This window comes from Saccopteryx bilineata, chromosome 5 (assembly GCF_036850765.1).
Source record: "Saccopteryx bilineata isolate mSacBil1 chromosome 5, mSacBil1_pri_phased_curated, whole genome shotgun sequence".
Classification (NCBI taxonomy): domain Eukaryota; kingdom Metazoa; phylum Chordata; class Mammalia; order Chiroptera; family Emballonuridae; genus Saccopteryx; species Saccopteryx bilineata.
Window position 1 is genome coordinate 57,240,261 of NC_089494.1, and position 16,410 is coordinate 57,256,670.

Genomic DNA, 16,410 nt, shown 5'->3' on the forward strand with positions numbered 1-16,410 from the left:
TGTGCATTGAGCCAGATAATGTTAAATATGTGATTAGTGAGGAGAACGGAAGTCACACCCTTAAAATTCACAATGTCTGTCTTTCAGATAGTGCGACATACAGGTGTAGAGCTGTGAATTGTGTAGGAGAGGCTATCTGCCGGGGTTTTCTCAGCATGGGAGATTTCAATGTATTGGCTACGATAACAAAGAAAAGTAAAGTGACTTTAAGCAGTATGAAGGAAGAGTTGGTCTTAAGAAGTAAATATTCAGACAGCTTTTTTGAATTTCAGGTTATGGAAGGGCCTCCCAGGTTTATCAAAGATATTTCTGACTGTCATGCCCCGTTAGGCACGGCTGCTTATTTCCAGTGTTTAGTTCGTGGCTCTCCAAGACCCACGGTTTACTGGTACAAAGATGGGAAACTGATGCAAGGAGCAAGGTTCAGTGCTGAAGAACGTGGCATAGGGTTTCATAACTTATTCATAACAAACTTAGTAAAAGGTGATGAAGGGGAGTACAGGTGTGTGGCTACTAACAATATAGGGATGGCCGAGACCTGTGCAGCACTCATCTTAACGTAAAGTCTCTTGTACAATGTTTTAGTCCCTCAGTAATTATTACAATTGATTTGAGTGCATCCATTTTTTCCAAATTATAGAGATCTAATAAATTTCCAAATACGTCAACTCTATTTGAATGCATTATGTTGAAGACTCCTGGGAAAACAGTTTCTCCATGTGGATGTCTCCTATTTGTAATACATGTAAATATTCTGTTATCTAAACTGTGGAATCATCACTGATGTCAATAATGCTGTGAAAAATCAAGCACAATTAAATATCACTTTGACTACTTAATTGTTTGTATTTTTACTTTATCGTCAATTCTCCTCCTGAAAGTGTTTCAGTCGAATGTATTCTCTTTTAGCAGATAAACTATATAGGTAAAGTAATATGTAAAATAGAAGACCGTGTCAGATGACCACACAGACAGATTAGTAAGAGAAAATCTTCTCTCTCCTCTGAGTATAACTAATTTTTGAAATTATGACGCCTTTGCAGCCAAATCCATGCCTATTTACTCAGACTTAGAATAGATAAAACAAAAAAACAATAACCAACTTTGCCCAGTTGAAAACTAACTATATAATATGTTTGACATTGCATTCTTAGTATATTATTTGGCTCTTTAAAAAATATTTTAATATTTAATATCCCTCTTCTTAAGTATTTTAACTCTTGCTGGTTTTGAAGGGACTAATGCTGCTCTCTGTTTGGATAGAGTTTGTCTGGACATTTGCAGACTGTGAAAATACAGATCTTTCCACTTTGGAGATACCTTATTTCTCAATTTTGAGATAGCATGAGTATAAAAATGCAGCATTAATTTAATATTTGCCTGGGGAAAAAAGAAACTACCATATTATATTTTTATATAAATTTTAAATCACAATCCAATTTCAGAATCTTTCAAATTAGGGAAAGAAGGTGGAATGTTTTTAGAACTGAGGCAATGGGGTACTTGTATCATATATATATATATATATATATATATATATATATATATATATATATATCAGATAATAAGCTTTCCTATTGTTTTCACTGAATTTTATTTTTAAAACTAAAAATTAATAAGCATTCAAATTCAAGACTTGTGTTTCTAAAATGACATTTTGTGTTTTTAAAAATTAAAATTATAATAAATTTACTAAATGCTTAGCATTATATCTGTGTTCCAATGTGAACCTAAATCTTCTCATATAAATTGTAATAAGTATAGAGAAGTTCTGTTTTTTTAATCTGAAAATGAGGGATTGGATTAGAAGTCCTAAAAGATGATCATTCAACTCTATGTGTCATCCCAGTGGTAACATTTCTTAACATAAATTAAAATAAATTTTAGTTGTGCCACAGATGATGAGAGAAATGATAGACTATAGTAATAAAATTATGAACTTTTCCTCCCCTCAACTCTCAAATTACTCATTGTTACCTAATGGCTATAATTATCTCCTGCACTGAGTGATTTTAAGTGATTGTATTAAACATATTATTAATTCTAAAAAATTAAACATTTAATTTTCAAAAGGATTTATATAACCAATTATGTTTACTATGTTTTTTTATTGTATTACTTTTTTATTCCTACAATAGGAATTTCTAAAAGCCTTCCAAATTTAATAAACAACTGAAAATATGCACAGAATGTAGATGGACCAATCAGGTTTATACCCTCACCTTCACCCCCCCCCCAAATTTGCTTTACTTGTTTTGAGTCACCAAAACTCATCAAGATAGATACACTCTTGTGGAGCAATCATTTCTGTTCCAACCAGTGAGTACATAATATCTGTAATGACAGTTATAGATATAATGAAATATATCACATCCTAAATCCCTGAAATGAAACTAATTCTATAGTTAAGGGATGTAAGGATTTATTCTACCTTTAGTCACATAATAGAGGTCTAAATAAATTAGAAATTCAGGTCATGAAAAACATGACAAGTATGTTTTTTCCCCAGTATTATATATTATAGAGCATAAATAGCAACAGTTTAAAAAAAAAGTAAGAAAGAAAGGGAAAGAAAAGTTATATATAATACCTTAATGGATTTGCAGGAAGTGAGGAAGTGCTGAAAAATATACTTTTATTCACATAAGAAGGAGGGCTTTATTTGTTTTGCTCATTAGAATTCTGATAGTCTCAAATGCATTAAACTTGAAACTATGAAGAATAACAATGACTGAATAAAGAAAAGCAAGCTTTGCCCACACTTGGCTTAGTTTGTTAATTGTTGAATTTTTTAAAATTTTCTGACTCAGTGACACATAACTTAAAAGCCTGAAATATTCATTTCTCTGATCCTAGATAAATAACTCATTACACAGTCAAAATTAGACATAATTACTAGCTGCTATTACTATGTATTTTTAACCACATAAATCATGTTTCAGCGCATTTGAATTGCATTTACTATCTTTTTTACGGTTAATAAATAATATTTAGAAGTAAAAATATTTCAAGATACTAGTGATAGGGGTACAGGAACTACATTCAGATTCATTCCCTTTACAGATATTTTGGCAGTTCAAGTAAGGAAAAGGTGACATATTAGTAATACATTACAGATTAAATGTAGAGTTAAGTGGTCACCATTAGTATGTAAAATTAATCAATGATTTTATGGCTACAAATTGAAATAATAAATAGCTGAGTATGTATTCTACATGCTATTAATGAGTTTTACCGGTATATTTATAACTAGCAGACACTAAAGTCTGGCCTTCTAATGCTTATGCACTAGAATATAAAGGAATTATGTTACAAGACTCTTCCACAGGATGCAAGTGGAGTGAACTAAAAAAACAATAAAACTGTTTTTGAGTAAGGCAATAAAAGTATTATTTATGGTACTGTTCTGCATACCTAACATTTAATGAAAAACCTAATTACTTGTTATCAATTATAAGTCTTTTATTCTGTCATCCATGATGTTATTTAAAGTGTATCTGTTATTCACTGCATTGTTTTTCTGTTCAATAATATTGTAACAGTATTTCTTGCACAATAAAATATAATCAAGTTTGTTTATTTCTAACCTGAAGTTTTATTTGAAATGTAAAAGAAATGGTTCTTGAAAATGCTTATGAATAAAGCAAAGGATACAGTGTGATATACCTAGAAGTCAGCCGGCCTATCCAAGGACAGGGTAATTCAGAGTACTGACAAGTTGGTAGAATTTCACAGTAGTTTACTGTTAGATTATCTGTGCCTAGGTGATGTAGAGATTCTCAGTGTGTGATCTTGGTTCTGGGTTTACACCTTGACTGAGCGTGAACAAGGGCTCCTGCTCCTTGACCACAGACAAATTCATTGGGCCCAAAGTTTTTTGCATAGCATCCTTTATAATACATGTCCCTTTCTTTCTCAGAGTTGTTGATTTCTTCCCACACTTGGCACATTGTAAACAGTTTTTGTGCCAGGGCCTCCAGCTCCAATTACCTTCTCAGTGGTATTAGACAGAATTCCCACATCTGGAACATTTCTCAGCATCTAGGGATTTCTGAGCAAATTTATAAGTGGTTAGATTTGTTGCAAGCCCGTGAAGCTGAACACCCTCTAGCTTGATACCCTGTTCCTACCCAGTCCATGCTGAGCATGCCAGCATCCTGGCCTTAGCCATAGCCTTTGGGTCCGTATTTCTTTCCATAGCAGGACTTGCAGTAGACCTCTTCATGAATTGTCTCTGTAAACCATGCTCAGAAAGTGGCAGCGGTGGAAGTCTCTCACACCACCCTGCATCTCTTCCACATGCCAGGTAGTTCTCCTGAAGGCCCACATTTGTTCCCGCCTGGAGGCAGGACCAAGCATCAAACATCGAGGGCGGAGCTAAGGAGGCCAGAGAGGGAGCCGCAGGGAGTCAAGAGCTAAAATCAAGTTTTTAATGTTGGAGTTGTTTTCTCTCATCTCTAGTTCTCCCATTTTCTTGACTAACTCGAGTTAATGTTAAGTCTTATCATCAAAGCTTTGTTGCAGTATTCTGGCAGTTTACACAAGTAAAAGTAGGCTTGCATTTCTAGTAACTGTAAACAGTAGTTTCTTATAAATTCAGATTAAACATTCCCTGTAGGCCCTTGTTTTTAATAATGGTTTCAGTTTATAAATAGTAACTCAAATATAGATAATTTATTTTGGAAATCAGTCTTTAATTTGATAGTGATGATATTTGTAAACTCAAGAAAATTTTATAAGTAATTCTGGATCTTTGAAGAAATTGACTTGAGTAACTGGATTTTTTTACTACAAATATTTAGCTGTCAGTTTTTGAAACTTTAGAATTGGGATTATAGCACAAAGACATATTCATAAATACATCTTTAAAATTTATAAAACTCTAATGCAAATGATTGGATTGAAAGTTGTATTAGTACACTATAATAATATAATGTGATGTAATAAACTAAGGTTAAACGTTTAGAAATGTGATTTTTTTTTTATAATCTCAGGATAATCTAGTAATTCCAGGAATAAAGCAGAAGAATACCATTAATTGGTACATAGTTTTTAAATTTTTATTTTTTTGTTAAGTAAAATAATTGGTAAAATAATAATCATTTTTTCCCATACAGAGTTTTCTAGTGATCTTCTAACTACTGAGAATAAAGGATTCCAAACCTATAGCTCTGACCTTCAGTTATCTAAAAGAGATGAAACACTTGAACTTTTGTCTGACTCTCCAGTTCACTCAACAAAATATGATTCTAAAATTAAGGGCAGTGTCCCAGTTTTTATCAAAGAAGTATCAAATTCTGAAATAAGCATAGGGGATGTGGCTAAACTGTCTGTTACTGTCATTGGCATTCCCAAGCCTAAAATCCAGTGGTTCTTTAAAGGAGTAATGTTAGTGCCTTCCGCTGACTACAAGCTTGTTTTCGATGGTAACGATTATAGCTTGATTATTTTGTTCACAAAATTTGAAGATGAGGGAGAGTACACATGCATTGCCAGTAATGAATATGGCCAGACAAAATGTAGTGCCTATCTAAAAATAAATTCCAAAGGAGAGGGGTCCAACAAGACTGAACCAGAATCAGCAGTGGAGAAACCTCTGGAAAAGCTTGAAGGTTCTTGTCCTCCTTACTTCCTTAAAGAGTTAAAACCAATTCACTGTGCTCAGGGGCTCCCCGCCATCTTTGAGTACATGGTACTTGGAGAGCCTGCACCCAGCGTTTTGTGGTTCAAAGAAAACAAGCAGCTTTGCACGAGTGTGTATTACACTATCATTCATAATCCTGATGGTTCCGGGACGTTCATTGTCAACGACCCTCAGCGGGAAGACAGTGGCCTCTACGTCTGTAAGGCGGAGAACGTGTGGGGTGAGTCCACCTGTGCTGCAGAGCTGCTGGTGCTTCTAGACGACGTGGAGGGAACAGATGTACCCTGTGAAGAAAAGTCCCCACCGGAGGTTTCTCAAGATTTCCCCCAGATGTCCTTAAAGGGCCCTGCAGTTGACTCACAGACAGAAATTGCAGCCTTTGTAAGGGACACTGTTTTGAAAGCTGCTTTCATTGCGGAAGAAAAACAGCAGCTTTCTTATGAGCAAACCGCTCTTCGTGGTCAGCTGGCCACGGAGCCACCTCCCTGTTCAGAGCTGCAGGTGGTTCAGGCTCAGAAAATCCTCCCCAAAGGAGATATGCTGATGCTTCAAGAGCCTGCACCACAAGCGGCCCAATCAGATACTGAAAATGGTTTCCCAGGTGCTGTTTCCATAAAAGAAACTAGTTCACTAACAGCGAAGCCTCTGAAAACTTTGTTAACTGAACCTGAAGGGAACCGCCCACAGCCTTTAACAGACACTACAACCCATTCATATCCAACTTCTGTGGCTGAGGACGTACTTTTACCAAAAGAAAAAGCAACATCTGCAGTGGACAAAGAACAAATGGGGACTGTTCAAAAGCAAGAGGCTCAAAGTGCCCTCATCCTGAGTCAGAGCTTAGATGAGGGCCACGTGGAGAGTTTTGAGCGTCCTGACACGGTAATCTCTGAGGTAAGTTATGAGCCTCAGGTCCCCTCAGAGCACACGTGCACAGAAGGAAGTGAAATCTTGATGGAACATGCAGACCAACTGGAAAGTACAGCAACTGACTCTGTGGCCAGGACTGAGGAGAGCAGGTCTCTAAGTTTTCCACTAGCATGTGAGGAAAAGCAGGTACTTCTCAAGGAAGAACATTCTGACAACTTGGCAATGCCCCCTAACCAAACCAGTGAGTTTAGAAAAGAGCCGGTGGCAATAAAGGGCGTGCAGGAAGTGCAGGCATGTGACATTCTTTCTAAGGAAAGTGTGCTCCCTCGTATTCCAGAAGAGCAAAGATTAAACCTGAAAACTCAGATCCGCAGGGCTTTGCAAGCAGCAGTGGCCAGTGAGCAAATGAGCCTCTTCTCTGAGTGGTTATGCAACATTGAAAAGGTGGAGGTCAAGGCCATAAATGTCACCCAAGAGCCCAAACGCATTATGTGCACCTACCTTATTGCCTCAGTGAAATCTCTAACAGAAGAATTAACCATCTCTATTGAAGGTATTGATCCTCAAATGGCTAACTTGAAAACTGAATTTAAGGAAGCTTTGTGCTCTATTATATGTGAGGAAGCAAACATCTTAACAGCCATGGATCCTAGAATTCAGAAAGAAGTCAAGACAGGCTTTCAGGAAGAAATGGATTCTTTATCAGACTCACAGAAGGTCGAAGCAGTCAATGAACCAGAAATTGAATCTAAATATTTTGTCTCAGCAGAAGAGGTCAATTCTTTTAATGTGGAAAGTCAGGTCAAAGTTGCAGATACCACAAGTCTCACAGATGGGGTTGCTACAGCCATCTCTGATGAAAAACCGGATGAGATAACGAAACCATTCGAGGAAAAAGAGTTCTCTGAAAGTGGTCCTGAGGAAATTGGTGTAGTAGAGATACAGGAGGTTGAGGATAGCTTCCTCAAAGAGGATGCTCCTGTTATACAAACACCCTTGGTGGACACTGTTGCTGAGGAAGGTGACACTGTGAACTTCACGTCATCCATATCAAATGCCAAAGAGGTGAATTGGTATTTTGAGAGTGAACTGGTATCTTTAGATGAAAAGTTCAAGTGTTTACAAGATCAAAATACATATACGCTAGTAATCGACCAAGTAAATGAAGAAGAACATCAAGGAGAGTATACCTGTGAGGCCTTGAATGACCACGGGAAAACAGAAACATCGGCAAAACTCACTGTAGTCAAAAGAGGTTGGATTTTAAGGATTCAGTAGATCAAGCTCTAACATTCACTGGATTGTAATGATTTAGGTTTCATCACTGAATTGTCACTTATCTGCCATTGCCAGAATGTAGCTGATTTAGAGTAAAAATGACATCACAGACATTATCATGGTTATTAACTCTTCTCCTCTTCCCTTACTACCTTATTGGATAATAGGTTATCTCTATATCACTATTTATTTTTAAAATAAAATGTATTTTTAAATGTTTCATTATACAAATGCATATACTTTTTAGCTTATTTTTAAATGAAAATATTTTAATAACACGTAGGTAAAAGCTGTCAGTGAACACCTAGCCAGTCTAAAATTGCCAGTCTCATCCCTAAATTTGAAATAACCATGATTAATTGTCCATTTATATTTCTTATTTTTATTTATTTCTTTTTTTTGTTGTTGTTTCACTGTTGTTTCACTTATCACTTTATATAATAGATCAACGATTTTCAACCAGTATGCTGCAAAACAGTTTTAAATATACAATACCTGATTATTTAGTCAGGGGCACTGACCTTTTTTCCTTTAGATTGTCAAATACCAAAATGACAATGCCAACATAACAATAGCCAAAATATACTTTTTGGTGTACTACAGAATTTTAGTAATTAGTTTATGTGTGCTGTGAGATAAAAAAGGTTGAAAATCGTTGTGGTAGATCATGTGGGGGTTTTTTCACATTATTCCCAGTGTTTCTACTCAGCATGGTATATTTAAAGAATAGATCATGCCACTATGCATGTAAGCCAGTAGCATCACATTTTAATACTTTTTTCACAATTCGTTGCAAAGTAATGATTGAACACATTGAAAGCTGCATATTGTCTTCTTTTACCTTCAATGATCTTCCTCATTTTCCACTTACTGGTCTTAAACCTGTCTCACCAGTTTCAACTGTTTTACTTCATTAACAGAAACAAAAGTGAGAAGGAAACAAAACATGTGGTGTGGTTGATAAGGGGGCATGCTAATAGACTCCGCTTCCCTTTACAGCTGCCCCTGTGATCAAGAGAAGAATCGAGCCCCTTGAAGTAGCTCTGGGCCACCTAGCCAAATTCACCTGTGAGATCCAGAGTGCCCCCAACGTCCGATTCCAGTGGTTTAAAGCCGACCGAGAAATTTACGACAGTGACAAGTGTTCTATTAGATCTTCAAATTATGTCTCTAGCCTGGAAATCCTGAGAACCCAGGTTATTGACTGCGGCGAGTATACCTGCAAAGCGTCCAATGAGTATGGCAGTGTCAGCTGCACGGCCACACTAACTGTGACAGGTAAATGCTGAACATTGCATTGATGTTTTCATCTCATTTCATATTTTTGCCTAATTTGTTTTTCATACAGGTACAGGAAGTCCTTGCTCTACCAGCCGGAGAGAACAATAGCCAACATGGTAACATGGTAGCATGGTAGCTAGGTACTACAGGACCTATGTGGGATAACAGATCATTATTTAATTAAATTTCTAACTATCGCTACATAAAAAATAAAAAGACTTTATTATTTAAAAAATGTTAAGGAATCAAATGAGCAGTGGCTCCTAGAAATTTGACTTTGAGGGGTTTTGTCTGTTTTGTTCTCTCTTCTTTTTAATGGCTAGCCTGGTGAATATATCTTGGGTAAGTACAAATGGCTTGGCCCTTCATATAAAAATTTCAGGACCACCAGAATTTTTGATGTCACTAAAAAATATATGAAATCTCAATGTATTCAGTGATTTGTAACCAGTTAACCAATTTAGAACAGAATTGCAAACTGAGAAAAATCAAAGCAAAAGTCTAAAGATAAACAAATTCTAATGTGAGATGGGGGACTAGCACAGGACTATAGGGTTCTCACACTAGGCTTTATTCCTAATTTAATAATAAGAGCAACTACACAAATCTTCTGTTCTAGTACCTATTGATACACAGGATGACTTTTGAGTAGTTAACACTCATCGGGTGTTTGAATCCCTCATTAGAAAACAATATTAGTAGCTACTTCTCTCTCTCTCTCTCTCTCTCTTTCTCTCTCCTTCCCCTACTCCTACAGGAAAGTATGGACTGTGGTTCAGGATCAGGGCAGCAACAACTCATGTTGTTGACAGAAGTCATGAACTAATTAATGTCAGGGAGAGACTGACCCTTGGTCTTCTTTTTCAATGAGAACCCAAAGGGGAAAGGCACATACAGCTCATCCGTTTGACTTGAAAAAGTTGGTGTTTCCTGTCGCTTCCCTTTTCTACAACTTCTTTACATATCAGAAAGTCTGAAACTTGGGCTCATAGTGACCCAACCAGTGGTCTTCACTTTGTGCTCAAAGAGTCTCCATGTGACCATGTAACATGGCCTTAATCTTAATGACACTTTTGGAAAGAGTGGTTCATAAAGACTTGCTTCAAATTGCAGAATGGAAATGAGAAAATACACTATATATAGTTTTACGGGTTCAAAATGACTGAGGGATTGTTTCAAAGTTGAGCCATTTAAGGATTTGCTGGTGGTTGACAGGAGAGTTAGACTTTATAAAGCAACTCAATCTTTTTTACCACATAGTATCTCTACTCTTCAGAAAAGTCAAATACATTTTTTATCTTCCTTATACACTCTTCTAAATAGCCAGAATTAAAGTATCAAGTGAATTGCTTGTGAAATAACTCAAACAATTTATCAGCTACTAAAATGAACAACTCTTTAGTAATAGTAAGTTAATGTTGCTAAATAAAGGCACGTTTGTTCTCTCCTTTGATAGAGACATTTAACGTGCTGTCTTGCGCCTCTGTAAAGAACACTGTCATCTCTTTTCTTTGACAAATATTTTTATCTTGTTTATACATTACCCTATGTAAAATAATGTGGTCTATCTTTTCTTGCTCGGAATATATCATTACAGCCAGAGCTTTTGTGGGGACAAAATATAATGCTGAAACAATTTTTTTGCAGAGGCATATCCACCCACCTTTTTCTCCAGACCTAAGTCTGTTACAACGTTTGTGGGTAAGACAGCCAAGTTCCTCTGCACGGTGACAGGCACCCCCGTGATCGAAACCATTTGGCAGAAGGATGGTGCTGCACTACCACCTTCCCCGAACCGCAAGATTTCAGATGCAGAAAACAAACACTCTTTAGAACTCTCAGCTCTTACAATTCAAGATCGAGGCGTTTACTCTTGTAAGGCTTCTAACAAGTTTGGAGCCGACATCTGCCAAGCTGAGTTGATCATAATCGACAAGCCGCATTTCATTAAAGAATTAGAGCCTGTGCAATCAGCTATCAATAAGAAGATCCACCTTGAATGCCAAGTAGATGAGGACAGAAAGGTCACAGTGACGTGGAATAAAGATGGGCAAAAACTCCCAGCCGGGAAAGATTATAAGATCTGTTTTGAAGATAAAATAGCATCACTTGAGATCCCTCTTGCCAAATTAAAAGATTCAGGAACCTATGTTTGCACAGCTTCAAATGAGGCTGGAAGTAGCTCCTCATCAACAACAGTAACTATCAGAGGTAAGAAATATGTGAATATTATTTTTCACTTTCTTCTCTGAAAGGATGCACTAGTAGAATAATTGCTTACAAACAATGCCACCAGTACCTTTTGTTATTAAAATAATTTCATCCAAGCAAACCTTTTGGTTTGGGGAAATCCTGGCATTGTTTGACTTTGTTTTTTCAATCTTCTTCAGAATTCACTTACTTTTGTTCTTCTATCTGCCATTAACAAAACTCGCTTAAAACTTTCTTCTATGAACTTCAAGTGTCTAGGAAATCCTTAACTAATCTTTCATAAAATTGCTCATTGTATAAGTAGAGCTTGCTTGTTTTTGGTTTTGTTAATTTGTTTTTTAATCAAGTGACTGAAAAAGTGTTTTCAAATCATGGAAATCTGGAAAGCTATTGAAAGCACCACAGCCTTTTCAAAAATTTCATGCAGATATTTTACGTGTGTTTTTTTGTCTTACTGTTGTGTGTGTCTACTTATCTTTTGTGGCGTGTATGCTTCAGACGTCTTTTCCTTTTTCTTTTCATATTAACTTCACATAGAGCCACCATCCTTTGTGAAGAAGGTGGATCCCTCTTATTTAATGCTCCCTGGTGAAACAGCCCGCCTCCATTGCAAGCTGAAAGGCTCACCTGTGATCCAGGTTACTTGGTTTAAAAATAACAAAGAACTTAACGAGAGTAACACAATCCGAATGTCTTTTGTCAATTCTGAGGCTGTACTTGATATCACTGATGTAAAAGTAGAAGACAGTGGGAGTTACTCATGTGAAGCAGTGAATGACGTTGGCAGTGACAGCTGCAGTTCTGAAATAGTTATTAAAGGTTTGTTTACTCAGTCACCGTCCATTGTTATTTTGAGAAAAGACTTTCCTTTTAATTGCTGGTAACCCGTGACTTACACGATGCTTTCATACTTTTGTAGAACCTCCTTCTTTCGTCAAAACTCTTGAGCCTGCAGATATAGTGAAAGGAACAAATGCCCTCCTTCAGTGTGAAATCGCAGGCACGGGACCGTTTGAAATTAGCTGGTTCAAAGATAAGAAGCAAATTCGAAGTAGTAAAAAGTACAGGTTGTTCGCTCAGAAGTCTCTTGTGTCTCTGGAGATCTTTTCCTTTAATAGTGCAGACGTGGGGGAGTACGAATGTGTTGTCGCTAACGAAGTCGGGAAGTGCGGCTGCAGCGCAACACATTTATTAAAAGGTTAGTGTTCAAAAAACTGATGCCTCTTTAACACATTGTCAAAATAGTTATCTTAACTGCGGAAGGAAAACTGGTACTTTCCCTTCTTCTCTTAAGCTTTCAAAATGTTTTTCCTTTGGTTTGACCTGGGACCTTGGGAACAAAGTCATGACCTTCAATCCAGTGTTGATCCTGAACTTGGTGTAAATATTTAATCTCTGAGAACAAAAGTGAATTACATCAAAATTACATGTTGTCAGCTGATAACCATGTATCTTCCCATGCTTCTTTCTCTTGGGTCACATTGTAATTCTTCTTAAATTTTATTTCTTTAATTAACCAACATGATAGGATAGCAGTGGTGGAGAAGATAAATGTCATCTAGATAAAACACTTAAATGCATACGGTGTTGAAAGTGTTTGGGAACGATAAGTTTTGCATGCTCTCTTCTCTTTGACTAGAACCACCAACCTTTGTAAAGAAAGTAGATGATTTTACTGCACTAGCAGGACAAACGGTTACCTTACAAGCTGCTGTGAGAGGGTCAGAACCCATTTCTGTCACGTGGATGAAAGGACAAGAGATCATTAAAGAAGATGGGAAAATCAAAACGAGCTTCTCAAGTGGTGTTGCGGTCTTAATCATCCCTGACGTCCAGATCAGTTTGGGTGGCAAATACACGTGCCTGGCTGAAAACGCAGCTGGAAGCCAAACGTCTGTTGGGGAATTAATAGTAAAAGGTCCGTGTAGGAACGTTTTAACTCTCAGTCAATTATTTCCACTTCAAAATGAAACCCTAATACACACTTTGGAATTCTAACTATTTAATACCATTGTAGAACCTGCCAAAATTGTTGAGAGAGCAGAGCTGATCCAGGTGACGGCAGGAGACCCAGCCACGCTGGAGTATACAGTCTCGGGCACCCCAGAACTGAAGCCCAAATGGTACAAAGATGGGAGACCTTTAGTTGCCAGTAAAAAGCATCGAATAAGTTTTAAAAACAATGTTGCCCAACTCAAATTTTATTCAGCTGAGCTGCATGATAGTGGCCAATACACATTTGAAATTTCCAATGAAGTGGGCAGCAGCTCCTGTGAGACAACTTTCACCGTATTAGGTTAGTATCTCTAGAAATCTGTGCTCCGTATTCCTTTGAAAACCAACCAAGAGCCAAAAATAAAACCATGAGCGCCTTTGTATACTGACCCTTCTTCCCTTCTTGTGCCGTGAACAGATCGCGACATTGCTCCGTTTTTTACCAAACCCCTACGCAACGTGGATAGTGTTGTTAGCGGTACCTGCAGGCTGGACTGCAAAATCGCTGGCTCCCTCCCAATGAGGGTGTCCTGGTTTAAGGATGATAAAGAAATAGCCTCTTCTGACAGATACAGAATAGCATTCGTGGAAGGCACAGCCTCTTTGGAGATAAGCAGAATAGACATGAATGACGCAGGCAATTTCACTTGTCGAGCCACAAATTCCGTGGGGAGCAAGGACAGCAGCGGAGCCCTGATTGTGCAAGGTTGGATGGAGACTGCGTTTCATTCTTACTATAGACTATTTTCAAATTTAAGACTTCTTCCCTTTGGTCGCGCCTCTTAACTCTTTGAAATTCTTTCTTATACCTCTTCTTTAGAACCTCCCAGTTTTGTAACTAAACCTGCTTCAAAGGATGTTCTGCCCGGTTCAGCTGTCTGCCTGACAAGCACCTTCCAAGGGTCTATTCCTCTCACAATCAGATGGTTTAAGGGTGACAAAGAACTGGTTTCTGGTGGAAGCTGCTATATTACCAAAGAAGCTTTAGGAAGTTCCCTGGAACTCTATTCGGTAAAAACCTCCGATTCAGGCACATACACCTGTAAAGTCAGCAACGTCGCCGGAGGCGTGGAGTGCAGTGCAAACTTATTTGTAAAAGGTTTGCAGTTATTTTCTGGACATCTTTGTGCTGTCATTGTTTTAAGTTCTTTTCCTCTTTCTCATGTTTCTTAATGACGTTTTCCCTTCCATAGAACCTGCCACATTTGTTGAAAAGTTAGAGCCTTCACAGCTCTTAAAGAAAGGTGATGCCACCCAGCTAGCCTGTAAGGTCACTGGTACCCCTCCAATTAAGATAACATGGTTTGCAAATGATAGAGAAATTAAGGAGAGCAGCAAACACAAGATGTTTTTCATGGAGTCCACCGCAGTTCTAAAACTTACAGATGTTGCCATCGAAGACAGCGGTGAATATATGTGTGAGGCCCAAAACGAGGCTGGCAGTGACCACTGTGGTAGCATTTTAATAGTCAAAGGTCTGTGTTCACGTTGCCCCTTATTTACCAAAATTGTGGTCCGTAGCACAGATTCCTGCCCCTTTCACTAAAAATGATTCCTTTTCTACTATAGAACCACCTTACTTTACCAAAGAATTTAAGCCAGTTGAAGTGTTGAAGGAGTATGATGTCATGCTGCTGGCAGAGGTGGCAGGCACGCCTCCCTTTGAGATCACGTGGTTCAAAGACAACACAACGCTGCGAAGTGGTAGAAAGTATAAAACCTTTATTCAGGATCAGCTGGTTAGCCTGCAGATCCTCAAGTTCATAGCCGCAGATGCTGGGGAATACCAGTGCCGGGTGACCAACGATGTGGGCAGCAGCGCCTGCACTGCCAGGGTCACTTTAAGAGGTTAGTGTTGGTTCACATGAAGGACTAGCTCTTCTGCAGAATCAATTCATTGTTTTAAGCCAGTTTTTCTATAGAGCTGGTATTGATGGAGAATTCATTCTTCTGTTAGAACCACCGACCTTTGTAAAGAAGCCCGAGAGCACCAGCTCCCTTCGAGGAGGCACGGCTGCCTTCCAGGCCACTCTGAGAGGCTCCTTGCCGATCACAGTGACTTGGTTAAAAGACAACGATGAAATCACTGAAGACAGTAATATCAGAATGACCTTTGAGAACAATGTGGCCAGTCTCTACCTCAGTGGCATCGAAGTCAAGCATGATGGAAAATATGTCTGTCAGGCCAAAAATGATGCAGGAATACAAAGATGTTCTGCATTACTCTCAGTAAAAGGTTAGTTCAGAAAGTCTGCCGTGGGTTTTAGGAAGAAGTGCAGATGTAAGCCTATGATAGAGCAGTTCCCGACCCACACACCTTTCCTTTGTTTTCTACAGAACCTGCAACAATCACCGAGGAGGCTGCGTCTATTGACGTCACCCAAGGAGACCCAGCCACTTTGCAGGTTAAATTTTCAGGGACTAAAGAGATTACAGCCAAATGGTATAAAGATGGCCAAGAACTGACCCTGGGTCAAAAATATAAAATCAGCGTCACTGACACAGTCTCTGTACTGAAGATTATCTCTACAGAAAAGAAAGATAGTGGAGAATATACTTTTGAGATCCAAAATGATGTTGGGAGAAGCAGCTGCAAGGCTAGCATTAATGTATTAGGTTAGTATTACTTGTCTCTAGAGAGGACCTAGGCATTTCTATGCTTCTTCATCTCTTACAATTTTAGATAAAATATAAATTGGTGGATTGACATAACAATTTTGTTTTGTGTTTTTATTGCATAGATCTTATCATACCTCCCTCATTCACCAAAAAACTGAAGAAAATGGACAGCATTACAGGGTCTTTTATTGACTTAGAATGTATAGTGGCTGGGTCACATCCCATAAGTATCCAATGGTTCAAAGACGACCATGAAATTTCAGCTAGTGAAAAATACAAGTTCTCTTTTCACGACAACACTGCCTTCTTGGAAATCAGTCACCTGGAAAGTACAGATGGTGGGACATACACATGTTCTGCCACTAATAAGGCAGGACACAACCAGTGCAGTGGTCACCTAACAGTCAAAGGTTGGCGATTTCTATCTCCACTTATCAATAACTAATTGCTCTCTCATTTCTCAGTTCCTACTTTATTGCTCAATTCTAAAGTGAATGTTCCTTTCTCCCTTT

General features: G+C 38.0%; 1 protein-coding gene across 1 annotated transcript in view; it reads left to right on the forward strand.

Moving 5' to 3' along the window:
* The window catches only part of TTN (titin), a 284,943-nt gene that overhangs the window by 64,344 nt on the left and 204,189 nt on the right, over nt 1-16,410 (forward strand). The window contains exons 46-59 of the mRNA XM_066233115.1: nt 5,118-7,769; nt 8,792-9,070; nt 10,721-11,284; nt 11,822-12,103; nt 12,204-12,482; nt 12,924-13,202; nt 13,302-13,580; nt 13,698-13,985; nt 14,100-14,378; nt 14,473-14,754; nt 14,849-15,127; nt 15,237-15,515; nt 15,617-15,895; nt 16,021-16,308. Of these exons, the coding sequence (XP_066089212.1) occupies nt 5,118-7,769; nt 8,792-9,070; nt 10,721-11,284; nt 11,822-12,103; nt 12,204-12,482; nt 12,924-13,202; nt 13,302-13,580; nt 13,698-13,985; nt 14,100-14,378; nt 14,473-14,754; nt 14,849-15,127; nt 15,237-15,515; nt 15,617-15,895; nt 16,021-16,308 (6,588 nt within the window). The remainder of the gene's footprint in view (nt 1-5,117; nt 7,770-8,791; nt 9,071-10,720; nt 11,285-11,821; nt 12,104-12,203; nt 12,483-12,923; nt 13,203-13,301; nt 13,581-13,697; nt 13,986-14,099; nt 14,379-14,472; nt 14,755-14,848; nt 15,128-15,236; nt 15,516-15,616; nt 15,896-16,020; nt 16,309-16,410) is intronic.